Consider the following 22,748-nt stretch of genomic DNA (forward strand, 5'->3'; position numbering starts at 1 on the left):
TCCTGCTGTTTCCTGTGCCTCTCTGACAGGGCAAAAGGAGGAAGGAGGGCTTAAAAAATCATATGGCTGTTAGTGATCAGAGCCATGGCATCACCTACCATTCCAAAACGTCTGCCCAAACATTACTTACATCTCAGTGATGAAGTTATGTATTTAGGAAAGCGGTCTTTTTAAACTCACTCTCCACAGAAGTGTTATTTCACTGTATTAGTAATTCATAAGGATAGGGTATGTGGTGATGATTATAGTACAAAAGCAATTATTGAAATAGTCCCTTTAATTCAAAATTATTTTAATTACTGATGATACCTGTCCTTTTTTTAAATTCTTCTTCATTTCTGTGCTAAGTCTCTTCATGATTCAAAGGATGCGACTAGGCTATCACCTTTGGTAATTGCCATTCTCTGAGCTGAGTGAACAAAGGAAAAATTAAACTGGAGTGTGTCAGGCAGGCAGAATAGGAAATATATGTTCCTGCAGGAAAGCTACTCTCCTCCTAATTACCCTGCAATTGCCAAGTTCAAAATCTAATTTATGAGCAGCATAGATAGAATGGCCACATTAGTCCATTATTTAATGATTTCTGCTCTTGATTTCAAAAAGGAAGTATTTTGCAGCTCTCATTGCATTGGCATTGTCAGCAGCTGCTCAGGGCAGTGATGCTAGACAACTGCACTTGAGAGATACTCAAAAAAATGTAAAGCAGTCTCCTAGCAGCAAAGTTTTATAACAGGAGAGAAGTGTGGCAAAGTACAGTTAAATAAATAAAGCATGACCTGATAGGCTGCCTCAGACACTGCTGACCATATTCAGAAATAGATCCAGAAACGTTTCAAGGAGAAGGAATCTTTTTCGGCCTGTGGCTGCTGCTGCTGCTGTGCCTTCCACCTGCTGTAAAATACACCAAAAGCAGCAAATTAACCTAATAACACCCCCAGAGTCCATTTTACTCTGACAAGCATGGAGTAGCCTGCAAAAGGATGGAGCAGTGTATAAAGCTGCCAATATGTGATATGCAGCTGGCTCATGATTTCAGCTGTAGTGTTGGCACCCAAGGCCAACTCTACGCTTCAGTCCACTTGGGACAATGACTTATGTAGCCATCTGAGTGAGCTTTAAACACACAACAGGGGGACATTCATGGCCAACTTGAGCTCAGGAACAGCTCAGTGCCGACGTAGTTATCCAGCTTCTTGGGTGGGCTTCATACCCCACTGAGTTTTGCGTTCCCAGAGAGCACCATAGTTTGTGGTAGCTGAGCTAGTCCCACAGGGTCGCAGGATGGCTGAGGCTGGAAGGCACCTCTGGGGATCATCCAGTCCAATCTCAGCTCAGAGCAAGGTCAGCTAAAGTAATTGCTGAGGGCTGTGTCCTGTTGGGTCTTTAATATCTCCCAGGATGGAGACTTCCCAGCCTCTCTGGGCAACCTGCTCCAGTGTTTGACCACTCTCACAGCAATAAAAGGTTTTTGTTATATTAAATTAAACTTCCCATATTTCAATTTGCACCCTTTGCATCTCTTGTCGTGTCACTGGGCACTACTGAGAAGAGCCAGGATCTGTTTTCTTTACTTCCTCTTATCAGGTATTTAACCCTCCCAGTCATCTCAGCCTGTCCTCGTGTGAAAGATGCTCCAATCTCTTACTCATCTTCATGGCACTTTGCTGAAGTTTCTCCATGTTTCTCTTGTACTGGAGAGCCCAGACCTGGATCCATTACTTCAGATGTGTCTCATTACCAGAGCTGAGGAGAGGGGAAGGATTGCTTCCCTCCACCTGCTGGCAACGCTCGTCCTACTGCAGCCTAGGGTGCTGTTGGCTGCCTTTGCCATGAGGGAGCATTGCTACATCATGGCAAACTTGGTGTCCATCGGGATTGTCAGGGCCTTGTCCACAAACCTGCTTTCCAGAGAGTTGATCCCCTTTGCTTATACTGGTGCATGGAGTCTCACTGGAATCTTCCCAAGCCCTGGCCCCAGAAGTCCAAAAATTATGTCTAGTGTTGCATGGGGGCAGCTTTGGAAGGATTTCTTCACAACTGTGGGGTGACAAAGTTAAGATGTGATTCAAGTACCTTAACACAGACATCTAAAGTCACTTGAGAAGCCCTGAGATATGTAAGACATCTTCAGGGGTCTTACAAATTCATATGGCAAGGGCAGCTAAAGACTAGAGGCAACTAAATGTTATCTCTATATATTTTTTAAAAAACAGCAAGGTAATCCAAGGGGAAAAGGGGAAAAGGGAGAGGCAAGGGGAAAGCAAAAAAGCTAAGGGGGAAAGGCCAAGTGCAAATGCAAAGAGGAAAACTATCTTGCTGATTCTGTGTGTGACATGCAAGCCTTGGAGTCAACTATCTGAAAGTTCAGTGCCTCTGAGCTGTGCACAAAGCCCATCAATATCTTCCCCTGTTGCAGTCTGTCTGTAAGAAAGTGCTTGCCCTTTCCCTGTGAAAGCATTTGGATATACTGCTTGGGAGTTTCACTCCTAAGTATTCTCTTTCAGCTCTGCGTGCAGAATGCAGAGTGCTCTTAGGAATGGGAGATGCCTGCCCTGATTCATTCTTCTGAAGTTTTCTTTTTTTTTGCACTGAGGAATTGGTTATATTTAATGACTTTTATGATTAATAAAACTGTCTGAAGGCCTGCTGGGGTCTTCAAGCTAGATATCAACAAAGTCATCTAGTCCTTTTCTCTAGTGTCTAAGTTAATGGCAAAGACCCAACACTTGATCTTTCTCCCCAAGCTGAGGCTTGTCTTGCAGGGCTTACAATCACGTCAAGGTGGTAAAAAATCCTGGAGAGTTACTTTTGGACTCCGGAAAACCATACTTTCCTGGAAACCTATCTATCCATCTCGTCTCTGCAGAGCTCTTGTGCAGAATCTTCCACTTGCTCCCAGCTGTTTCCCAGCTGCAGGCAGGTGACCTGATACACTTTTAAAGAAATATTGAATCTATTTCCTCACAGCTGGGCACTGAACTCCTAGCAGCAACACATGGTGACTCTTGCCCCTTTTAACTGTCTCCCTGCTGGACCATGCTGCTAGATGTAAATTCATGCTCCTAAGAGGCCCACCACTGCACACAGCACATTCAAGATCATGTGGGACCTCAGGCAGGCAGAGGCACGTTTGACATACTGCGGTAAGACCAGAGTGGCAGGAGGGGACTATTAGCCTGGGGGGAGAGAGAGGAAGAAGGCAGCAGTAGCTTCTTGTGGCACTGGGAGGGAGAAGCAGCACCGATGAGCAATATTTCTCCCTGTTCCTGTGCCCTCTTCCCACTGCCATGTATGTATTTCCTTTCTGCTTCCCTCAGAGAGGCAGGGAGAAACAAAGGTATGTTGAAGAACAGGCAAAGGCACCTAAGCATGCCTTGGTGATATTGTAATATTGTAAGAAACCTAAAAAGATGCATGGCGGTTAATGAACAGCAAAACATATGAGATATGAATTGAAAGGTATATTGGAAAATGTAAGTTTAACTACATCAGGACACAGCGTGGTGTAAAACTGGTTTTTTTTTTATTAAAATGTCATACAGTTCTAGTGCTTTTCCTGCTAGTTGGTAGCACATTTCACAGAAATAAAGCATTGATAACACACTGCAGGAGGGTGCAGCTGGGGAGCCACTGTGTCCAGACACATTCTAGATTAATAAAGCAAATAAAATTGTATTTGCTTTGTAATTTATTTCCGCCTCCCCTCATCATCTGTGGGGGCATGAACAAACCTCAGGTTCACTTGCCGTGGATGACATCTAGCAAAGGGATGCAATTCACATTTGATTTTTCCCTTGAATTATAAAGAGCAATTTATAGAACTCATTCTTAACGTATATTTATATATTTGTGCTTCTCATAGTTATTCATTGCTTTTCACAGGCCACCCTACTACATTATAACAGAGGAAGACACAGCAAAGGTTACTAGTAGGGGCTGCTCTCTATTTTAAAATCCTTCATCTAGTACCTGCACACTGTGTTGCTGGGTTACAGTGGGTCAGATCCTGATGCCCTCACTAGACAGACCATTCCTGCACTTCATGAGCACTTCTGGGAACTCCAGTCCAACCTATAAAATGTGATGCTAGTAAATAAGAATAAGGGTTCATGAATCTGAGCCTGATCAGAATGGGAGAAGATTTTTTTACCATTGGCTCAAACCCGTGAAAACCTAAGGCTGCACCACAGGCAAATATTCAACAGCTGAAAATTGGTTTTAAACATCCTTTATTTTGAGTTAGTATGTTAATAATAGGTAAACAGCATATTCTGGGCATCTCTTTCTAAAAACATATTAAAATATTTTTCCATGTTGCTGGAAAACAGGCTGTACTTACATCAGAAAGGAGAACAGAATAACCTTTTACAAGTCTTCAAATAATCTCAAACTAATTAGCTTTTAATATGCTCTCTGCTACAGTTCTGGGCTTTATTAGCTGCTCTGCTTGCCATTCCTGAGTCTGCCTAATGTCTTCTGTAGGACAACTATGCATTTTTTCCAGGCATTTGTCATTTCTTGAAACATACAAAAGAAAGCACTTGGATTCAACTAACAGACCATCTAAATGCTGCTTTGCATAAGGAATGATATATGCTGACAAGGAGTAGAAGTCAAATTTTCTTTATATGGTTCTTTATGGTGATCAAACCTACTTAAAAAAAGCTCCTTCTCAAGGCAGCATATTGATTAGAGCTGACGGGCCGAAAAGACCTTTGGGAGACAACAGAATATGGTTTGAGTCAAAGAGTAACACTAAAGCTGGCAGCAGCAACATTAAGAGTCTGTAAAACCTGAGAGAGTTTGTCTCACGTTCAAATTTATTGCACCCATTTGGACAGCCATTATGGTAGTTAGTAATTTTATCTGCACAAGTTCATCTGTATTTGGACTCTCAGAGCTTAGCGAGAGGTCTTGTAAGGCAGAACCATACCCAGGGCCCTGCTGGCTGAGGCAAAAGACTGCCTGTACCTGAGGTGAGGTGCAGCTGTGTCTGAAAATTACAAAGGGCTGTCAGTTTAGATGGACAGCCATAACAGGAGTTACGTCAACAGTAATTCTGACGCAAGGCAATGGTAGGCCAAAGCAGATTAGGATTTTCCTTGTGTGCACTGAAGGGGTTGTCTTTTGTCGGTTGTTGAAGCTGTCACTCACAAGCAAAAATTGCAGTTTTCTGGGACAGAAGTACAACTATATTTCATGCTTTAGAGTATAAATGAGACACAAAAAGCAACACATAGGTTAATTTCCAGGGAATTGGTATCAAATTCTCCTGGATGAGACATTTTGAAGATCCTGGATAACTGCCGCTCTGCAGAACATTTTGCATTGCTCCTAGTTTTGCCTAACCTAGTTAGGTTCATCTTCACTGATGATCTGTTCTTGTGCTTAATTACCTTTACCTCTGCAACATGTCTCTGTCCTGGTTTTGCTGGGACTGAATTGTAGAATTCCCTTTTAATCCTTCAGCCAGAAGAACGCTTCAACTTTGGCTAGGATGGAATTGTTTTCCTTATGAAGCTGAAGCGGTTTTTTAAAATTTTGTGGTCCTGCTAACAGATATTTATGTTTTAAAAGGTTCTGTCTGCACCTGTGGTTACAGTTTCTTTTTGTTTTGTTTTAGGGGGGTTTTGTGTGTGTTTGGTTTTTTTCTTCTCTCTGCACAAGAGAAAGGGAGGGGAAGCAAGAGCCTGGGACTCTCTGGGATAGGTGACCAAGGACAGATGATCTGGGTCTGATCCAAGCTGACCAATAAATATGTATTCTATCCCATAAAGGTCACGCTCACTTTAAACTGGGAAGCTTGCAGGGGACAACCCTTCCTGCTTCTTCGACCCCTTCCTGCTTCTTCTTCGGCCCCTTCGATCCCTTCCCGTTGTGGTGATGACTCGTGTCAGTTCCTCCTTCAGTCTAGGTTTCTTACCACTTTCCTGGGCCTTTTGGAATGAAAAAAAGATCTAATGTGAGGGCTAGATACCTAGAGGAATAGGGTATATCTCCCTAGAGAGTTCTTTGTGTAACATTGATTCCAGAGTATGGTTTTCGCTCTTAGCCACCATGAAGGACAACCTTCACACATTGAGGGCATTAAAGGTCAAAGGAGTGTGTGTTCTACATTCCCTTACAGATCTGTAATTCAAAGACGCTGTGTCTGATTTCCAGTCAGCAGCAGAAGCTGGCTTCAGCCAGACAACAGAGGGGATCTCAAGTAGAAAGTTCCTAACATGACCTTTTTCATACAAACAGTACTTTCAAGATTACAACATGTGTAACCATATAAAAATAAAAGCCAGGCATGGTGTTTCATTGGAACAGGAGGATAGCACAAAAGGAAGTTAAGCACAACAATTAGTTGCCTCTTACTTTTTACTCTATTTAACTTTTTTCTTCACCCCTGAGATCCACCATCCCAAAGGCCAGGTTGGACAGGGCTTTGAGCAACCTGGTCTGGTGGGAGGTGTCCCTATCCATGGCAAGGGGGTTGGAACTAGATGATCTTTAAGGTCCCTTCCAACCCAAATAATGTTATGTTTTATGATTTTATGACCAAACTGGGGAAGAAAAGAGAGAAAAATAAAACTTCTGGGGTACATATGAAGGAAAACACACAACAGCCAGTCCCCTTGGTCTCAGGGGGAAATAAAAAGCAGTGTTGTCTCACTGAATCTTTCCAACAACTTTGTCCACTTAAAATGTATTTCTGCCTGCCCACCTAAGGTCTCTGTAGAAATGGTTTCCCAGTTTCACAGTGGAGGCAGGAGGGTGAATGTTCACAGGCTGTTCTCAAAGCTGTTCATCATTCTCCAGTCCATTGGTCCAAGGGCATGGTCCAAAGACCATATAGGACATGTAGGCTGTGCCTGTCACTTATTCTCTACCAGTCACTGTACTTTGAGCCATTAAGAGCCTAATTATACTACCAAGGTAAAAAGACGCTATGGCTCCCCTTCTACTGAAGAGTTAACTTTACTGGACCAGGGAATCTCTCTGCTCATATTCATCTGATGCAAGGTCAACGACAAACACACTGAGGAAGTCAGAGTTGCTTTATTTTTCTTGCAAGCAGGTCAAATAAGACACTGCTCGTGCCCCATTTATCTGGAGCGACAAGCAAACACTTGGCAGCAGTGGAAGCATACACTGGAATCTGGCACCAGGCTCCTCGCACAGCTGTCAGCCTGCTGACTAATCACTTCATCCCCACGCTAACGCCGCTCCAGGTCTATTGGACCCTTTCATCTCAGATACCCCGGCATACACTCATTCTGACAGACCTATTTATACAGAGATGTCACTATTAATTGTTATGTAGTATTTTATTTTAAAAGAGGTTTTTTTAGCCAAGGGGTTTTTTTCAATGGTTTTCTCTTTTCTACCATATTCCTCTAAGGTGGGAGCTGTGGTTCTGCTGCTTACAGTATCAACCAGACCTTAAGCAGATATCCCCATGCGAGACTGAATTTTCTTGAGGGCTTTTTCTGTGCATGCATGAGCTTCATAGCTTGTTTTTCTAAACAGGCTTTCCTAACAATTTGTTTTTCTTTGGTGAGTATTTTGGCAATTAAGCTGCAATCACACAGGGCACACCTGACTCTCTGAAGAGAACTGATTTACCTTAGGTTTGCATTATTGGATGATACTTGTAGTCTTGTCAGCACAAACTATTTAAGCAACTCCCAAGGACAGCGTTAAAATATAGGTGGAGTCTATGAACTCTGTTCCTGGCAGCTGTGCTTTATTAGTTGTGCTGTGCAAAGGTGGTGCAGCTAAGGTAATACAGTGCTTTCACAGAAGCATTATATATTGTGACAAGCCAAACAACCTCCAGGACTCTCACTCATCATGACTCCCATTTCATACCTCATCCATTATAGGAATGAGGTATGAAAACATTTCTCTGTTTCCTAAAGATATTAACAGACTCCTGGGAAATGGTTTACCTGGAGAAAGGGAAGTGCCTAGCCTCATTTTTTTCTGTTCAGGCCTGAACAGCTGACCATGATAGGACTGTCTGCTTTTTTTGTTAGTGAACTATAGTTTTTGACAATTGGTAACTAAAGAACTCAGACAGTCAATTGGTTTCATGATCTCAGTTAGCAAAGGTACAAACCCATAAATTTATGTCACTTCTGTACTGTGTTCAGAACAAGGACATCCAAGTGCTTTTTAAAGAATAACAAAGGACATCCTGTAACACACTGAAGGTAGGCAAGTTCAGTCATGCCCATGTATGACTAGGATGGTGGCTGAAGCCCTGGAAAGGTCAACTGATTTGTTTATTCAGACAGTATATGGCAGAGCTAAAACTAGTGCAGAGGCTCCTTATACTCATATTTGTACGTTAAGTACAGAACCAGCCTTTGTATTTTAAACCCTAGAGGTACACAGCTGTCTTTAAGCAGGTGCGTATTCTAGAGTTTACGGTATCATCTCCCCTTTCTCAGCATGATTTTAGCCTAAATGAATGGATGACGTCTATATTCATCCTGTGGGCTATCCTTATGGTGCTATTTCTTGGCATTCTACGCTTGCCTCAGAAAAATATCCCCATATGTTCTGTTACAACATTGGGATGGCCTGATCTGCAAGTCCAGGATAGATCCCAGTGGTAAGCATGCTTCAGATGTCTTCGCTGAAACAGAATTGGAAAAATACACACGGGCAGCAGCAAGAAGTGGGCATTTCTGTTGCCACTGTGATTCATTCACAATTATCGACACAGGAATTCCCTACTGTGTGCATGGGAGATGTGCAATATCTTGAGTGCCAGGCAGCAGAGGTAATTATGCAGATCTTGGCACGATGTTCTCAGTGTGTGCTTTGAGGAAGCACCATGTGGAATTTGCTTCTCGCAACAAAGCAATAAAGAATTTTCTGTAAAAGACCTTCACCAGGTTTTAGGTTGGCTTCAAGGGAAGAAGGAAGTGGTGTTGATACTTTCATCTGGAATAAAAATAGAGACTCTGCCGGCAGAGCTCCTTTAAACGGTGCAATATATTTTCATCACTGAGCTTGAAATATCATTTCAGAGTCTTGGTCAGATTTACTGTTTGATTTAAATCAGGGTAGCTTAATTGAAGTCAATGGAGCCATGACAGTTTATACCAGCCAAGGGACTGGTGTCTGATTCAAAGTATTGTTTTCCACATTTGGCCTTGATCTTCCAGACAGTGATAGATTTTCTGGGTATTTCAAATACTGCAAGCATTCATACAGACTTTCTCAGGATTTTTGTAAATGTTTTTGACATCTGCAAATTCAGATCACCTTCTCCATGTTTACCTCGCAATGTTGACAGTGTGATCCCTAACGGTGTAATTTGTTTATTCGAGTCAGCTCTTCACAGTAATTGTTGTATTCCTCTTTCTGCTTGGTAGTTGCACAGTGCTTGGTGGATGGTATGATAGGGTGAAATTTAGGAAAAAAATAGTTTACATGATCACAGCTATGCAAATTACACTAGCTAAATATTGTCCCATCTCCAGACACAAAAACAAATACCTCAGATAGTGTCTGATAGTGCGACTGAGCTTTTTTGGTAAGAAAGCTCTGGATACAATTCTTGCAAAGTGAAATTACACAGACTGACTGGACTCCAAAAGATGAACCATGAGCATTTGCATAGCCTTTGTTGTGGCTGGAGAAGTATTTCAGAGGGCCAGTCTGATATGTTTTCTTGCCACAGTCTTTTCTTCAAGGCCTGACTCTCCCTTGCCTTGCATTCTTGGTAATCATTCATACCTGTGCAAACTGGATATAAAGTGCATTCATACTGAAACAGAGTGAAGAATTGTGATCCTAAATTCTTAAGAATAGTCAGGATTTTTTCCTTTTGAATCCATTTAACATTGTTACCATATACTTGCAGTTTGGTAAAGAACTGCATCTGTTTAACTCGAGCCTTGATCTGGCATCCGTGCCGTCTGCCTTTGAAGCACTGAGACTAGATTCCTGCAATGCAGCATATGCTTAACTGCCTGGGAACTTCTTGTGGCCAGTGCTGAACGCTGTGATTTATTGTCATGGAAAGTAGCACAGATGGAAGCAGCAGCTTAGTATGGAGCATAAAGTAGGATCCAGATCCAGCATGATTAACCTCAAGAGGTCTCCTGAGGACCACTGAGGCAATCTGATTTGGGAATCTCTCCCCACTGACTCAATAGTAAATGCCTGTACCTTCCTGTGAAAGTGTTTAAACCACCTTGGTGCTGTTCAAAGGCTGGCCATGGCCATGCAGTCTGATGGAGCTAACAACTGGTCCCACCACAACTAACCTGTCAGGCTCTTCCGGGATGATTCTACCTCTCAATTCGGGTCACCAGTTAGCTATATTAATTTCCCCAGATCACTGTTTCTGAACCTGCACATCTAAGAAGAATTGAGGCTACAAGGTATCCAGCAGTTTTTCAGAGAAGTGTGAAACCTGTCCACGAGGCAGTGCAGGAAAATAGGTTGTTGGAGACTTGCATAGTCCCATATAGCCAGGATGACAGGACATATCTGATCAGAAACTTCAGATGGTGTGTTGGTTATGAAGTGATCTTATTACTGAACTTCTGACAACTTTACAAGGTATTTACTCTCTCTCTCTCTTAAGTCAGAGAGTGCATGTTCCGATAAAGAACTTTTCTTTAAAGAAAAGTGGTTCTTACCCAAATTGTTGTTTAATTGTTTAAAATAAAAAATGTCATTTCTATGATCTAGTAATTAATTCTGGGGCATAAGCCAGTAGCAAAATGTGCATGAATGCTATGTGCCATGGTTGTTAAAATGTAAATCAGTCTTTTATTTTGATTGAATGATCTTGCTTACATGCTTGAGAAAGAAGAGTCCAAAATAGAAGACACCAATTTGAAATAATGGTTGGGGTTTTTTAATAAGAATGCATGAAGAAATGTGTTAGTGTATTCACCGTGGTCACTATAGTATAATGAGGATCCTTATAAGAATATGCTGTATTTAAAAATGGAAAAGGTAGAAAGGGGGACGGGAGACTTCAGCAGTATCAGCATACATGGGAAAATATTGCAATGTTGTTAAATTTTGTAGTATATAGGATACCATTAGAGCAGCAAACATAGACTTCCAGATGTTTGTGAAGAGTCCAACAGTTATATTTTATATCTATGGCTGTAGAAACAATTTCTATTCAGCAGCCTGGAAAAACATTTCATGTCACAACATGAAAGAAATATTACTGTGGGTTTTTTTTTCTCCCTCATCCCCTATATAGCAATTCTGAATACTTCAGTCAATGCCAAACAAAAATGATGGTTTAAAAATTAAAACTACAGTCACTAGGGGCAGGATATAAATGTGCAGATGTTTTGTGATGTTGAAGAACTTTTCAGGCAACAGTCAATGCTGTTGTGGAAGGGACTGGAAATCCATCACAGTCAGACACTGTCAAAAGCATTCCCTAACCTACACTGTCAGAAAAAGCAGTTACCTTTTCATAGTCCCTTAAGAAAAAAAAAAAAGAAGAAGAAGAAGAAACTCAAAACCAGAAAGCCCACTCACAATAGCCTTTATATAGCTCTCACTATTTTATTAGCAAGGGTTTGACTGTAATCTGTTAATATAAGGGAGCAACTTAAGTCTAGGGTTTACCGGGCAACATGTACAAGTGGAAAACTGTATTGTCCCAAAGCAGTGCACAAAACATCAATTTTCTTTCTCCAGGAAGGAAAATTTTTACCAGCTTATAAGCTGTTTCTGTTTCAGGAACCTCTGTGCCTCAATGCTGTTACACAAATGGCTGCCTGAAAATCTTGTGTTTACCACACCTATCTGGCTAGACAAAGAGACATCATGAATAACAACAAAAATAGCAGAGGGAATGTTTTTAAAGGTATTCCTAGTAATCACTGCATTTAATGCCTGTACATGATGACAGACCTCTTGCCTCCCAAGAGCTGGCAGGCACTTCTGCAAACACACGTGTAGCACCTAGCCATCCTGACAGAGGATGAGACTTTACTGTTGCTTCTCTCTATGGCTTGATGGTTACAAGGGTGGAAATACAGGTCAGGTATAAATGGATGACAGCTCCTCCGTCTCCTGTTTATTTTACCTGCTTTAATTAGTGAGGTGAGATCGCAGGTGAGGTTTTCTGCACTGCCTGGCCCCACTGAGCCTTGAAGGGTGCAGAAACCTCTCCAACAGCAGCACAGTTCCCCAGCCAACCAGAAACTCTCTGGAGCAAGAAAACAATGGACAGCTATGATATTTCCTATCACAAGGGAAGGGGCATGCTCTAAGTAAAAGCGATGTGGTGGGAGTACTGGCTTGTACAAGACAGGTGGTCCAGTGGGGAAAGGTTGGCATATGTTAGGGGAGGCAGCCATGGGGAATCGTGGAGCTGAAACAGCATCTCTGATGGCCTGGCCTCTTTTCAAGCCCCAGCAATTGCCTGTCGTATGTGGCTTGTGTCAGGTACCAGTTTTCCAGAATGAAATGCACCATTAGCAGGTAAAGACAATTCATTAGGTGCAACATAGCAGAACTGTAATTAATTATTAGATATTATTTCTCACAAAATGCATCTCCAAGATCACATTGCATTAGCCACAATATTGGACTGATGGAGCATAAACAAGGGTAATGATAAACACCAGTGAATGGAGTTGGGAAGAGATGGTTATTAGGGTACCGGTGTGTTTCATGTGGGGTTTGTTTAATAGTCTCATTAATGATGTGGAAAAGGAAGTGAATAACCATTTAATTAAGTTTGTATTTGATACTAAATTAGAAGTTGCTGCAGACACCTCCGAGGGCAGAGAAATAAATCAAAAGGAGCTAGAAGCATGTGCGGTAAAGGAGAAAATGAGATCTGGTATGAAGGAAAAAAGCAAGCTAATCTCTTTGGGAGCCGGTAATCTAAAATGTAGCTATGGGTGGAGAAATTCTGGAGAAAGCAGTGTTGAAAGAGATGTAGGAGTGTTAATGGACTATATATTCCATCACAGCTCGGGTATATGTTTACAGAAGCAACACGTCAAGGAGCAGGAAGGTAATAGCCTTTCATTGTAGGGCTCTAGTGAGAACCCATCTATAATGCTGCACTCTGTTTTGGGCATCCTGTTATCAGAGAGATATAGACAAATTGGAATGAGTTCAGAAAAGAGCAATAAAAATGATCCCATATCCCTGGAGATAATGACTTATGAAGAAAGATCAGAAGAAATACATGTTGAAGGCCTTGTCTGAAAGATGGCTGAAGCAGGGCAGGAAAACAGCCTGCAAATATGTGACAGCAAACAGGAAGGAGGATAATTTATCATAGTAACTATTAGTAATAGGATGAAATAATAAGTAACAACAATAAATTTTAAAAGGGCAACTTCAGGTTGAATGTAGGGAGAAATTTCTGACAGTGGAATTTGAGTTAGTTTGCAGAGAAGTTTCCCAGGGGTAAAAGTAAAAGCTGCATTCAAGTCATTTAAAATCAAATTGGACAACTCACTAGAAAATGCACCCTGCTATAGGGAACAATCTTCCACTGCCTGGGGAATAAGCTGGATGACTTAATAGGACATTTCACACTCAAGTCTTTATGACTGTGGTATTTTTAATATGCATGGTCAACTATTTCAGGAAACTATACATTTCTTCTGCTGTCAGGCCTGATAATACAAACACTTGCATGCAAACATAACTTTTAAGAAGGCAAGTAGCTCTGCTGACAGCACTGCACTGCTGATGTGCAAAAACACAAGCCTGAGCTCTTCAAGTTTTTGCAGGATCAGAGTCTTAGATCTTGCAATTGTCAATATTAGGATGGTTTATATAGGTAACCACATCGTTTAAGGGTAGGTGAAGAAGTGTGCAGAAAAAAAGATGGGGGTCGGAAGCTCCAGTGAGGATGTATTATTATTGTTATTAATAGTGTTATTGCTATTACTACTTATAAATGACTGGTACCGTGGAGTGCAACTCAGTTGCTTAACCGTTCACCTTTCCCATCTCCTGGTTTCTCCTCTGTGCAGTGTTCATTAGACACTGTAAGACTGCTTTCTCTACTCTGTTTTTTAATGTTTGATGTTTTTAATATATCCTAAAATGTCTGTTGAATGAGAAAAAGGACAAGCTGAAGTAAAAAAAGTAAAAATCTGACTCTCCTTCAGATGAAGAAGAGATGGCAAAGGCTGTGGATTTAAATGGATATGAGGGTAATTCTGTATTTTACCACAATTATAATAACATAATATTGAACTAGATTCACCATTCATTATCAGCAGAGACAAGCTCACAGGCATTCAGATGGATATGCTCCCTAAAACACCATGGTTTTTACATGTGGTTTTTTTATCTTCTTGTTTTCTTCTCTTCCCTTTCCCTTCCCCTCCCCGGTGGACTGTGTGTGGGGCTGGCAGCCTGGTGGTGCCGCAGTCCAACGCCCGAGCCTCGGGACTCTCCAGCAAGGGGTCGAGCAGCAGCAGCTCCAGTGAATCCGAGACCAGCTCCGAGTCTGACTCAGAGAGCGAAAGCAGCTCCAGCGAGACTGACGGCAGCAAGCCCTCGCATTACTCCAGCCCAGAGGTAAGGGCTTTCTGCTCTTTGTGATTTAGAGCGGCAGTCCCTTATTACACCCACTCAGAACTTTTTCTCCAGCCAAGCCAGCACAAGGAAGCTGCAGGGAGATGCATAAAAAATGTGGAAGAGAGAGGCCCAGGGATCCTCTTCCTGGCATGCTGTGAAATGCAAGTGGCAGGGGATCCTGAGGCAGGTTAAAGCATTTGAAACAAAAATGAAGAAAGAAATAACCCTGAGATGTTTTCCTCAAATAGGAGATGAGTGGGGCGCCTTGGAAGGCTCACAGCTTGCTTTAAGTTTTATGCACCTTGGCCTTCATAGCAATGTGCATGAGTCCTGATGTGGGCTTCCAGCACTGCAAGGGAACTAGAGGCTTCTCGACGCAGGGAAGCTTCTATAAAAACAGTTTGAGGGTGGATTTTTAAAGCAAAAGAGTTGTTTTTCACTCACGCACTTCCCTTGCCTCAGTCTCTAAGTGAATTATTTGCTGTTACTGCTGCCTTTGTGTGATTTGTTTTAATCCACCTCCAAAATGAACTAAACTGAATTACTAATGGTGCAAAATGTTAAGGCTGAAGTTGTCATCTGGAAAGCTAGTACTGAAGAATTCCACATGCAGACAAGCCCTAGCCAAATTAGAATTAAGCTGCCAGTGCTATGTCACCTTCCGCTTTCAACTCTGCAGAGTGCTCCATAAACAGGACAAGACTGATTTCTCTGCTCTGCACTTCTACCAGGACTGACATTTTAACGTGTTTTGGTCAATACATACCTTTAGTATAAAACCATGAGCTCTGCAGCCACATCACACACATTAATATATGTAAAAATATTCAAAAATCTAGTGGCGAGATTGTAAATACACATGAAATACAGTCACTGTATTATCCTACTCCACATAAAGCATCCATTCACCAGATTTCTCTCCCAAAAACTATGTCTCACGTGTTCTCTCACACTGAAAAATTATACTAAAACCAGGACACCAGCAAGCTTGGTTATTTGGGACCATGTTTCCTATCGGGTAAAATGCAGTACTCACAGAAACACCCATAATATATTTCTCTCAGGCTCTGTCACTTTTGTTCCTTATTTAACAGTTATCTCCCTTTCTGTCTTTCCTTTGCAGTACTTTCAGATCCATTTCCAGTTAATATTCCTCTCACTTTATCCCTTTACTTAGTCTTTCTCTCTGGCCCTCTTTCCTTTCTTCCCTATTCTCTCTCTTCCCTGTTGCCCTCCCTGCACTACCCCATGTCTCATTTCCCGTTCTGAGCTCTCTCATCCGACCCATGAAGACCTTGGTCCCTTTCTGCTCAGTTCACTGCTGGAATTAGTGCAGAGATCTCGCGCTCCCTCTCTCCTCTCCCTGCGGGATCTCAGGAGGTGAAAGAAAAGGGACAAAGAGAAGAAAGAGAAGGAAGCATTGCAGAGGGGGAAGGAAAGAGGAGATAAAAGGAGAAGCAGCATAGTACCCAGGAAGGGAGGAGTTTTGGCTAGTGAGGCAGATACACGTGCTGCTTGGACCTGAGAGCAGCAATTCCCCAGGGAGTGTGGGAAATTAATTAACTGAGGCAGGTCGTGGAATTCATAAAGTCAAGCAGGGTACTGAAAGTCACGGAAATGCAGAGGAAGCGACTCCTCTTAAGCATTAGATACATATACTCTCGAGATCTGTGGCACTACTTTTGTACAGAGGCTGAGTTATCAGTGATCATTGTCACGAAACAGCTGCACTTCTCCAACAGATTGCTTGTCTCTTTGCATTATATTTGTGTGGTTTGCCTTCTAGGACATGCTGTATGAAACATGGTTATACAAAAATGTAAATGACTCAAAAAAATGTGATGGCTGTAGTGGTTTTCATAGGTCATGCCTTGATTGGTTGTGGAAGACTCCATGCATGGATAGGGTTAGAGTGTCCCAGAGGAGTAGGATACCTGTGTTTTCCCCAAGGGCCAGTGTTTTCCCAGGTCCATCGTATGACTGATGGCGCCAATGCAAAATATGCTTATGTTCCAGTCTCTGGCTGTAAGTCCTGTCTGCTTTGCATTAATTCTTTAACTTACATTTATGCACCCAGTGAAGCCATCTTTCTGAAGTACATGCCATGTTCTTATCCAATAAATGAAGAGAGACAGATCATTGGAAGCTCTTTAAAGGGAGGTCCTGTCCACTCAAATTTAAGTTGTGGACTCAACTCCAGTCCTTAGTCTTAAAATGAATTTCATCTGTTGGATAAGACAGAAAAAGCAAATATATCTTTGCTTTTGCTTTAGCATAATCTGTTAAATTCAGGTGCAATGACTTTGATTACTCCAGCACAATGCCGGGCAGGAAATCCATGTTTCGACCTTGGGAGGAACTTAATCTGCAAATTATGAGGCCTTGAATTTTTTTTTTCCATAATCTGAAATATTATATGCCTATACTCAAAGACTTTTATTTCTAGAACAGTGTGTTCTACATTTGAGGCTATATAGGAATTCAATTACTGTTTCATTTCTTCTGTATTTTTTCCTCATCTCATTCTGAGATCTTTGAGTTATTCTCAGGTGTCTAAATGCGGTTACCCAGAGTGTAAAAGCAGCTCATTGTAAAGCATACATATAAAATAGATTAGATGAATTGCACCCTAAAAGTGTCTGTTTCTTTCCATTGAGTATTTAGAGCCTGTAGTGACTAGCTCAGCTGTCTACACTTTATGTCTGCAGTAAACTAAGAATAATGGTTGAGCTAGAACAGGAGACAACATTCAGACTGGTTTCAGTGATGTGGACAAATTAAGGTGCCTCAGACATTAATGTGAGTAGTTACAGTTTTGTGGACTGCCAAACCTGAAATTATGAACAAGGGGCTGAGGCTTCTATCTCCTGTTTCTTTGCTGAAGTCATGAATTCTTTGCATGACCTTAATTAACATCATAAATGGGAACTCTGGAAAATAATGATGTCTTGTCCTTGCAGTTACTTCAGATGGTAAAAAAAAACCACCTTGGGTGTCAAGTCCATAGAAAGAGCTATATTTCAAAAGCTAAGAATTTGGTTTGTTTGTTCTTTATTCCATTGAGTTATCCTGCAGACCTTTAATAAGGGTGAATCTGGTTAGACAACCAGGGATTCCCACTGTACAGGGACTGGAGGGGACAACAGGCAGGAAGAAAGCGGAAAATCCATTGCATGGGACAAAGTGTCAGGTGCTGGGCAACAGTAACCAGGCCAGAAGAGAGAAGTGTCCTGTTCTGGGCCCTGCCAGCCCCATGCACCAGATGCAATGTCCTTTTCAGCCTCTGCTCTTGTGACTAGTCCACAACCATTAAAGTTTTTTCCTCTTTTTCAAGGATTCACATATGCTTTTTGTCCATGCTTGTTCCATCATCACAGTATATCCTCTCATCTCAAGTCCTCATATTGTGACTGACTAGGTCAAAGCTGAAGTGATTTGTAGGGTTATGCTCTCATCCACCCTTGTCTGTCAGCAGCAGCTCCTGTATCAAGTTCTTCAAGTGCCTGGACATCAGCACCACTGTCTGAGGAGCCACTGCCTGTGAATCTCTGCTGTTCCCTCAGGTGCTCAGAGGCATTGGCTCTCTTCTCTTTAGCTCGGAAAATAGGAAGAATGTGTGTATCTAACAGATGAGCTAACTCCTGAGCATGCTCCTGTCACCTCACCAGCCTTTCTTCACTGATAGATTTCATTAGAGAGGCAGAGGAAGAAGAGTTGTAGTTTCATGGTTGCGGGGTAGGAGGGCTATGTTTTCTGTATGAGTCTTGTTTTCCAAAAAGTTTTTGCCTCCCATCTTAAGTATAGCCCTGATTTGATTTTCTGACTGGTACACTCAGAAGATTTTTTACCTCAGATGGATTTTTTACAACTAGACCAACTGTAGACATTACCTTTGCAGATAGAATTCATGGGCTTTAGCTGTCCTGTGGACTGTTTTTGATAATGACTACAAACTAAACTCTCCCTTCTCTCTGGAAAACCCTTTGTGGCAGGAACCACTTCTTACTTTGTGTGTGTGCTGTGCCTACAACATGAGAATCCCCAGTTCTAATTTGATAAAGCACTAGCAGCAGTGCTAATAGTAGCAATAAAATAGTTGTAGTAATAATAATCATCATCATCTCCATCATCATCATCATCTATACCTTCAAATACAATGAAAAGGCACCACATTTGTATGGGGATTGCCCTGAATGAAATGTTTGATAGCAGGGCAGCACAAGCAAGTTATCATAAGGGTAAATTAGTATGTGGATTTACAATAGGTGGAGAATACTGCAGGGATGGCAGATAGCTCAGTCCTGCCCCACAGTGGGCTGAGTACCTGCACATGTTATGGGCAATGTGATCTCTCAATGCAAGTGGTGTCATGCTTCAAGTTCACCATGGTATTAGCTACACCTTAAGTCCCTATGTAATAACAAGTGTAGAATGTAGATTTGACACTTAAATTGTTTAACAGTCCTTTACCCCAGAAAGTGTTTCTAGATAATGTTTTGACAAAGGTTTCTTTTGGATGCATGCCACTCGTGCCTCTGGTTGCACTTGTAGCCTTGAAGAGATCTGAGATATATCTGAGTGGGAGTCATCTCACCTAAATTTTGACACTTCTGCTGTAGATACCTACATCTGCTCATCACCTCAGCCTCCCATTTACAGGGGGTGGAGAGGAATAGACATTTTTAGGGCCCACCTCATCTGGCCTATTTCACATGTCTATTTCAAGAGGGAATTTTTCACACCCATGGTGTGAGTAGTCCATGGACTGGAGAAGAAACTCGTTGACTTGCTCAGATGTAGGTGTCTATGTTGTACAGATGAATCCACCCACAACTTTTAAGGAAGCGTATCACATCCTTCTGTTTCTTGATGAAGCCTGGCACATGTGTATGTCTGTGGTGCATCGGTCCCTGAAACTATCTTGGTCTTGTAAAATTTTCTGGGTTGGGTTTTCATGACAAATCCATATTTCATTGCAAGTCATCTTCATCACATACTGCTATTCCTAGTAGTGCTGCCTATCTGAGCACCACCAGCAATTAAAAAACACTCTGTTCTCTACAAGGCCTTGAGGGCAGCATACTTCTATGACACAAAAACCAAGGGACAGAGACCATTCTGCTATCTGATCACTCTGGATAGATATTCATATGTATTTCCATCCTTACATGGTACTGAAAATTTCCCACTTTGACCAAACCAACTTTTCTTCCATAGAATGGTATGTGACGTGGTCAGGGGAGCGATGTGTAGTGGAGGATTAGATGTTTTCTTTCTCTCCCACAGATAATTGCAGTTAGGCATGTAAAGTAGACTGGCAAAAACTTTCAAGCTAATTTTCCTGATCCCATTTTTTGCTAGGCCTGCTCTTTATTTTTGGCTGTCATGATTGTGTTCTCTCACGAGGTACCTTTTTTTAAAGTTATTTCAAAGTACAGTACTTTTCAGTTAGAGCAATCAATTGAATAAATTACTTCCAAAAGTGAATTGGCATCACTCCTGTACAACTACAATCTCAAATATTCCAAAACTGTATCAGGGCCCAAAAATAGTGAGAAAAGTTTTAAAATTCTGATTTTTAAAATTCAGATTCTTACAATTTACCTGATGGACTGCAGACTTTTTACTTTTAGCAGATGCTTCTTAAAGGGTGCTTTTTTTAGCAGCAACAATGATTTGAATTTTTATTTAAATAAGTCCATGATTCTGAGAACTGAGGCTTTCAGAAAAAATAGCGAGTGTCCTGAACCTCTTGAAAAAATTAGTAAAGCTGGCAACGTTGCTGATCCTTTTTACTGTATTTCATAGTGGGCTTATAGGTTGGTGGAACTGTAGTTATTCTGCCTAAATACCAGACTTACCACTCTAGTAAAGTACCACGTTGCCAAGTTATGACACTGTAGCAGTTAATCACTGTTTTCTGCTGGTTTACTGTGATCCCTTGAAATCTATATTTTGTGAATCATTGTTTTCAAGAATTACAAGGTACATAAAGAGACAGAATGGGATGTAACAGAAAAGCTGGAAGTTTTTTTTAACTTTCAAGCTGCCCTCACTCTGACCTATACTTATGGGCAGAGGTATAATTTTTTTTTCCCATGTGCTTCTGAGGTATGTCCTTTTCTTAAATCCACATGAACAGTGGAAAGACTTCCATGTATAGTGAACCTTTTATTATATATCTAGTAAATTCAGTATGTGCACAATGAATGGTACCAAACAAATCTATCTGTATTTTCAGTAGCAATCAAAATAATGTTTATTTTAGATAAAGAGTTAAGATATTTCTCATCCAAGATAAATATTGCCCATCCGTTTTCAAGATTTACAGCTCAGGAAAGAAATTAATCATGTAAGATATTAGGGAGTATGCTTAATAAAAATAAACTTAAGGCAATCCAGCAAACTTCCTATAGGTATTGGCTAGCTTGATAATGAGTAAATTAGACACTTTTGCAAGAAGGAATAATTGTATCAGATGAATTCTGATGTCTAAAATTTTGCTTATTTTAGAAGCCTTTGCTCCATGTAGAGTGACTGCAACCCTCAGTTGCGTGATTCTGGAGATGCCCTTGACTATACAGGAAGCTGTGTTGTCCTCAGCCACCTACTTTAAATAAGGAGTTAAGTCAAAGACTGTTAAGTTGGAGACTCTGGATATTGTCTCTTGAGCAAACTTTCTTCCAGAGCATTGATGGTTTTCATGTCAGGCTCATGACACAGTTTTTGTTTATTCATGTGGAATAGCCTAGTGGATCAAATTTTGGTTCCAGTTAAGGAAATTAGGAGACGCTTCACATTGGCTTCTGTGGGGTTAGGATATGGCTAGCCATCATTTATTTCTTTTGGGTTTTTTTTCCTTTTCTCTTCATTTTAATACATTAAAATTACTGATTGGAAGAAGCACTAGAAAACACTTGCACATTGTTCTGAAATAACATTGTCTGAACTGTGGTTACATTTGAAATCATAATTATCCCACTTCTTTACTGTCCAAACACCATTATGTTTTAGATGCTCTCTTATAACTTGATCGTGTTGTGACAGGAACAAAGAGAAAAACTAACAGCTGCACAATACTCACAAAATGAGCACTTGACAAAACCACCACGCAACAAATGTTTGTGGGATCTCACAGGTTTATAACGTCAGTACCAGACATTTTACATTAATGACCTGGTTAGCCTTCCGGTTCCCCGCTACATGCCTCTTTTTATGCTTTTTAAAGACTTTTCATATTTATTGTAATGGCACAGGACACAAAATACATATCCCTGGCTTTCCAACTAGCTATCCTCCCTTAGCCTCAGCTGTGCCCTTGCCTTGTTTTCCTCCCTTCCTATTGCCATTTTATTTTCTTCTGTTTGGAAATTCAGGATAATTTCCCAGCAAAGTCAATGCCAGGAGTGCTGCATGAATCATCCTTAGAAATTATGAGTCATGGAAGCTGTCCTCCTTCCCAACCTCATTCTGAAACAAAAAATATCCCCACTTGCACGGCATGCCCCACATCTCCTCTCCCACTGCACAGGACCAGGGCCCAGGGGTTGCCATGGTTTGGGGGTGGCTCATTGACCAGAGGACAATCTCAGCAGTTCCAGAAGGGGCCCAGCATTTTGATGTCCCTGAGGGAGCTCCGGGTTGAGGGCAACAAGGTCTTGGCACTAAGCTCATTGCCATCTGTTTCCCTTTCAGCCTGAGCCGCCCTCATCCAACAAGTGGCAGCTGGACAAGTGGCTGAATAAAGTCACCCCGCACAAAGCACCCATCCTGACCCACCACGATGGCCCAGCACTGGAGGCCCATCCCTACTATGGCCGTGTGAAAGCAGAACGGCAGGAAAGTGAGAAGACCCCAGCTGCCGTCCCGGTTGAGCACAGCAGTGGGGAGGGTCGGACCACCCCCACCAACCCTGCTGCCACAGGGGACGGACCACGGCCCAGGACCGCCAACAAAGCACCAAAAACGCCAAAGGGCCCCCCCCGCCGCTGACAGTGGGCCACCAAGGAAAGCGGCAGGGAAGAAGGCACCACGGCGGGCCGAAAGGACCTCTACTGGGGACGGCCCCCACTGCCACGGGGTGGAGGACCCCCCCACGAGCCATAGCTTTCCAGAAAGCACTGCTGGTGAGGCACCAAGGGTCCGGCCCAGCGGCGGCAGCAGCAGCAGCAGCGGCAGCGGCTCTAGAGCAGGGCACCGCCGGGAGC

At 42.0% G+C, this 22,748-nt stretch overlaps 1 protein-coding gene across 1 annotated transcript in view; it reads left to right on the forward strand.

The window, feature by feature from the left end:
* The window catches only part of AFF3 (AF4/FMR2 family, member 3), a gene marked incomplete at its 5' end in the record, with an annotated part of 268,426 nt that overhangs the window by 209,756 nt on the left and 35,922 nt on the right, over positions 1-22,748 (forward strand). The window contains 2 exons of the mRNA XM_010188239.1: positions 14,376-14,541; positions 22,237-22,478. Of these exons, the coding sequence (XP_010186541.1) occupies positions 14,376-14,541; positions 22,237-22,478 (408 nt within the window). The remainder of the gene's footprint in view (positions 1-14,375; positions 14,542-22,236; positions 22,479-22,748) is intronic.

Source organism: Mesitornis unicolor, unplaced genomic scaffold (assembly GCF_000695765.1).
Source record: "Mesitornis unicolor isolate BGI_N332 unplaced genomic scaffold, ASM69576v1 scaffold9967, whole genome shotgun sequence".
NCBI classification, from domain to species: Eukaryota; Metazoa; Chordata; class Aves; order Mesitornithiformes; family Mesitornithidae; genus Mesitornis; species Mesitornis unicolor.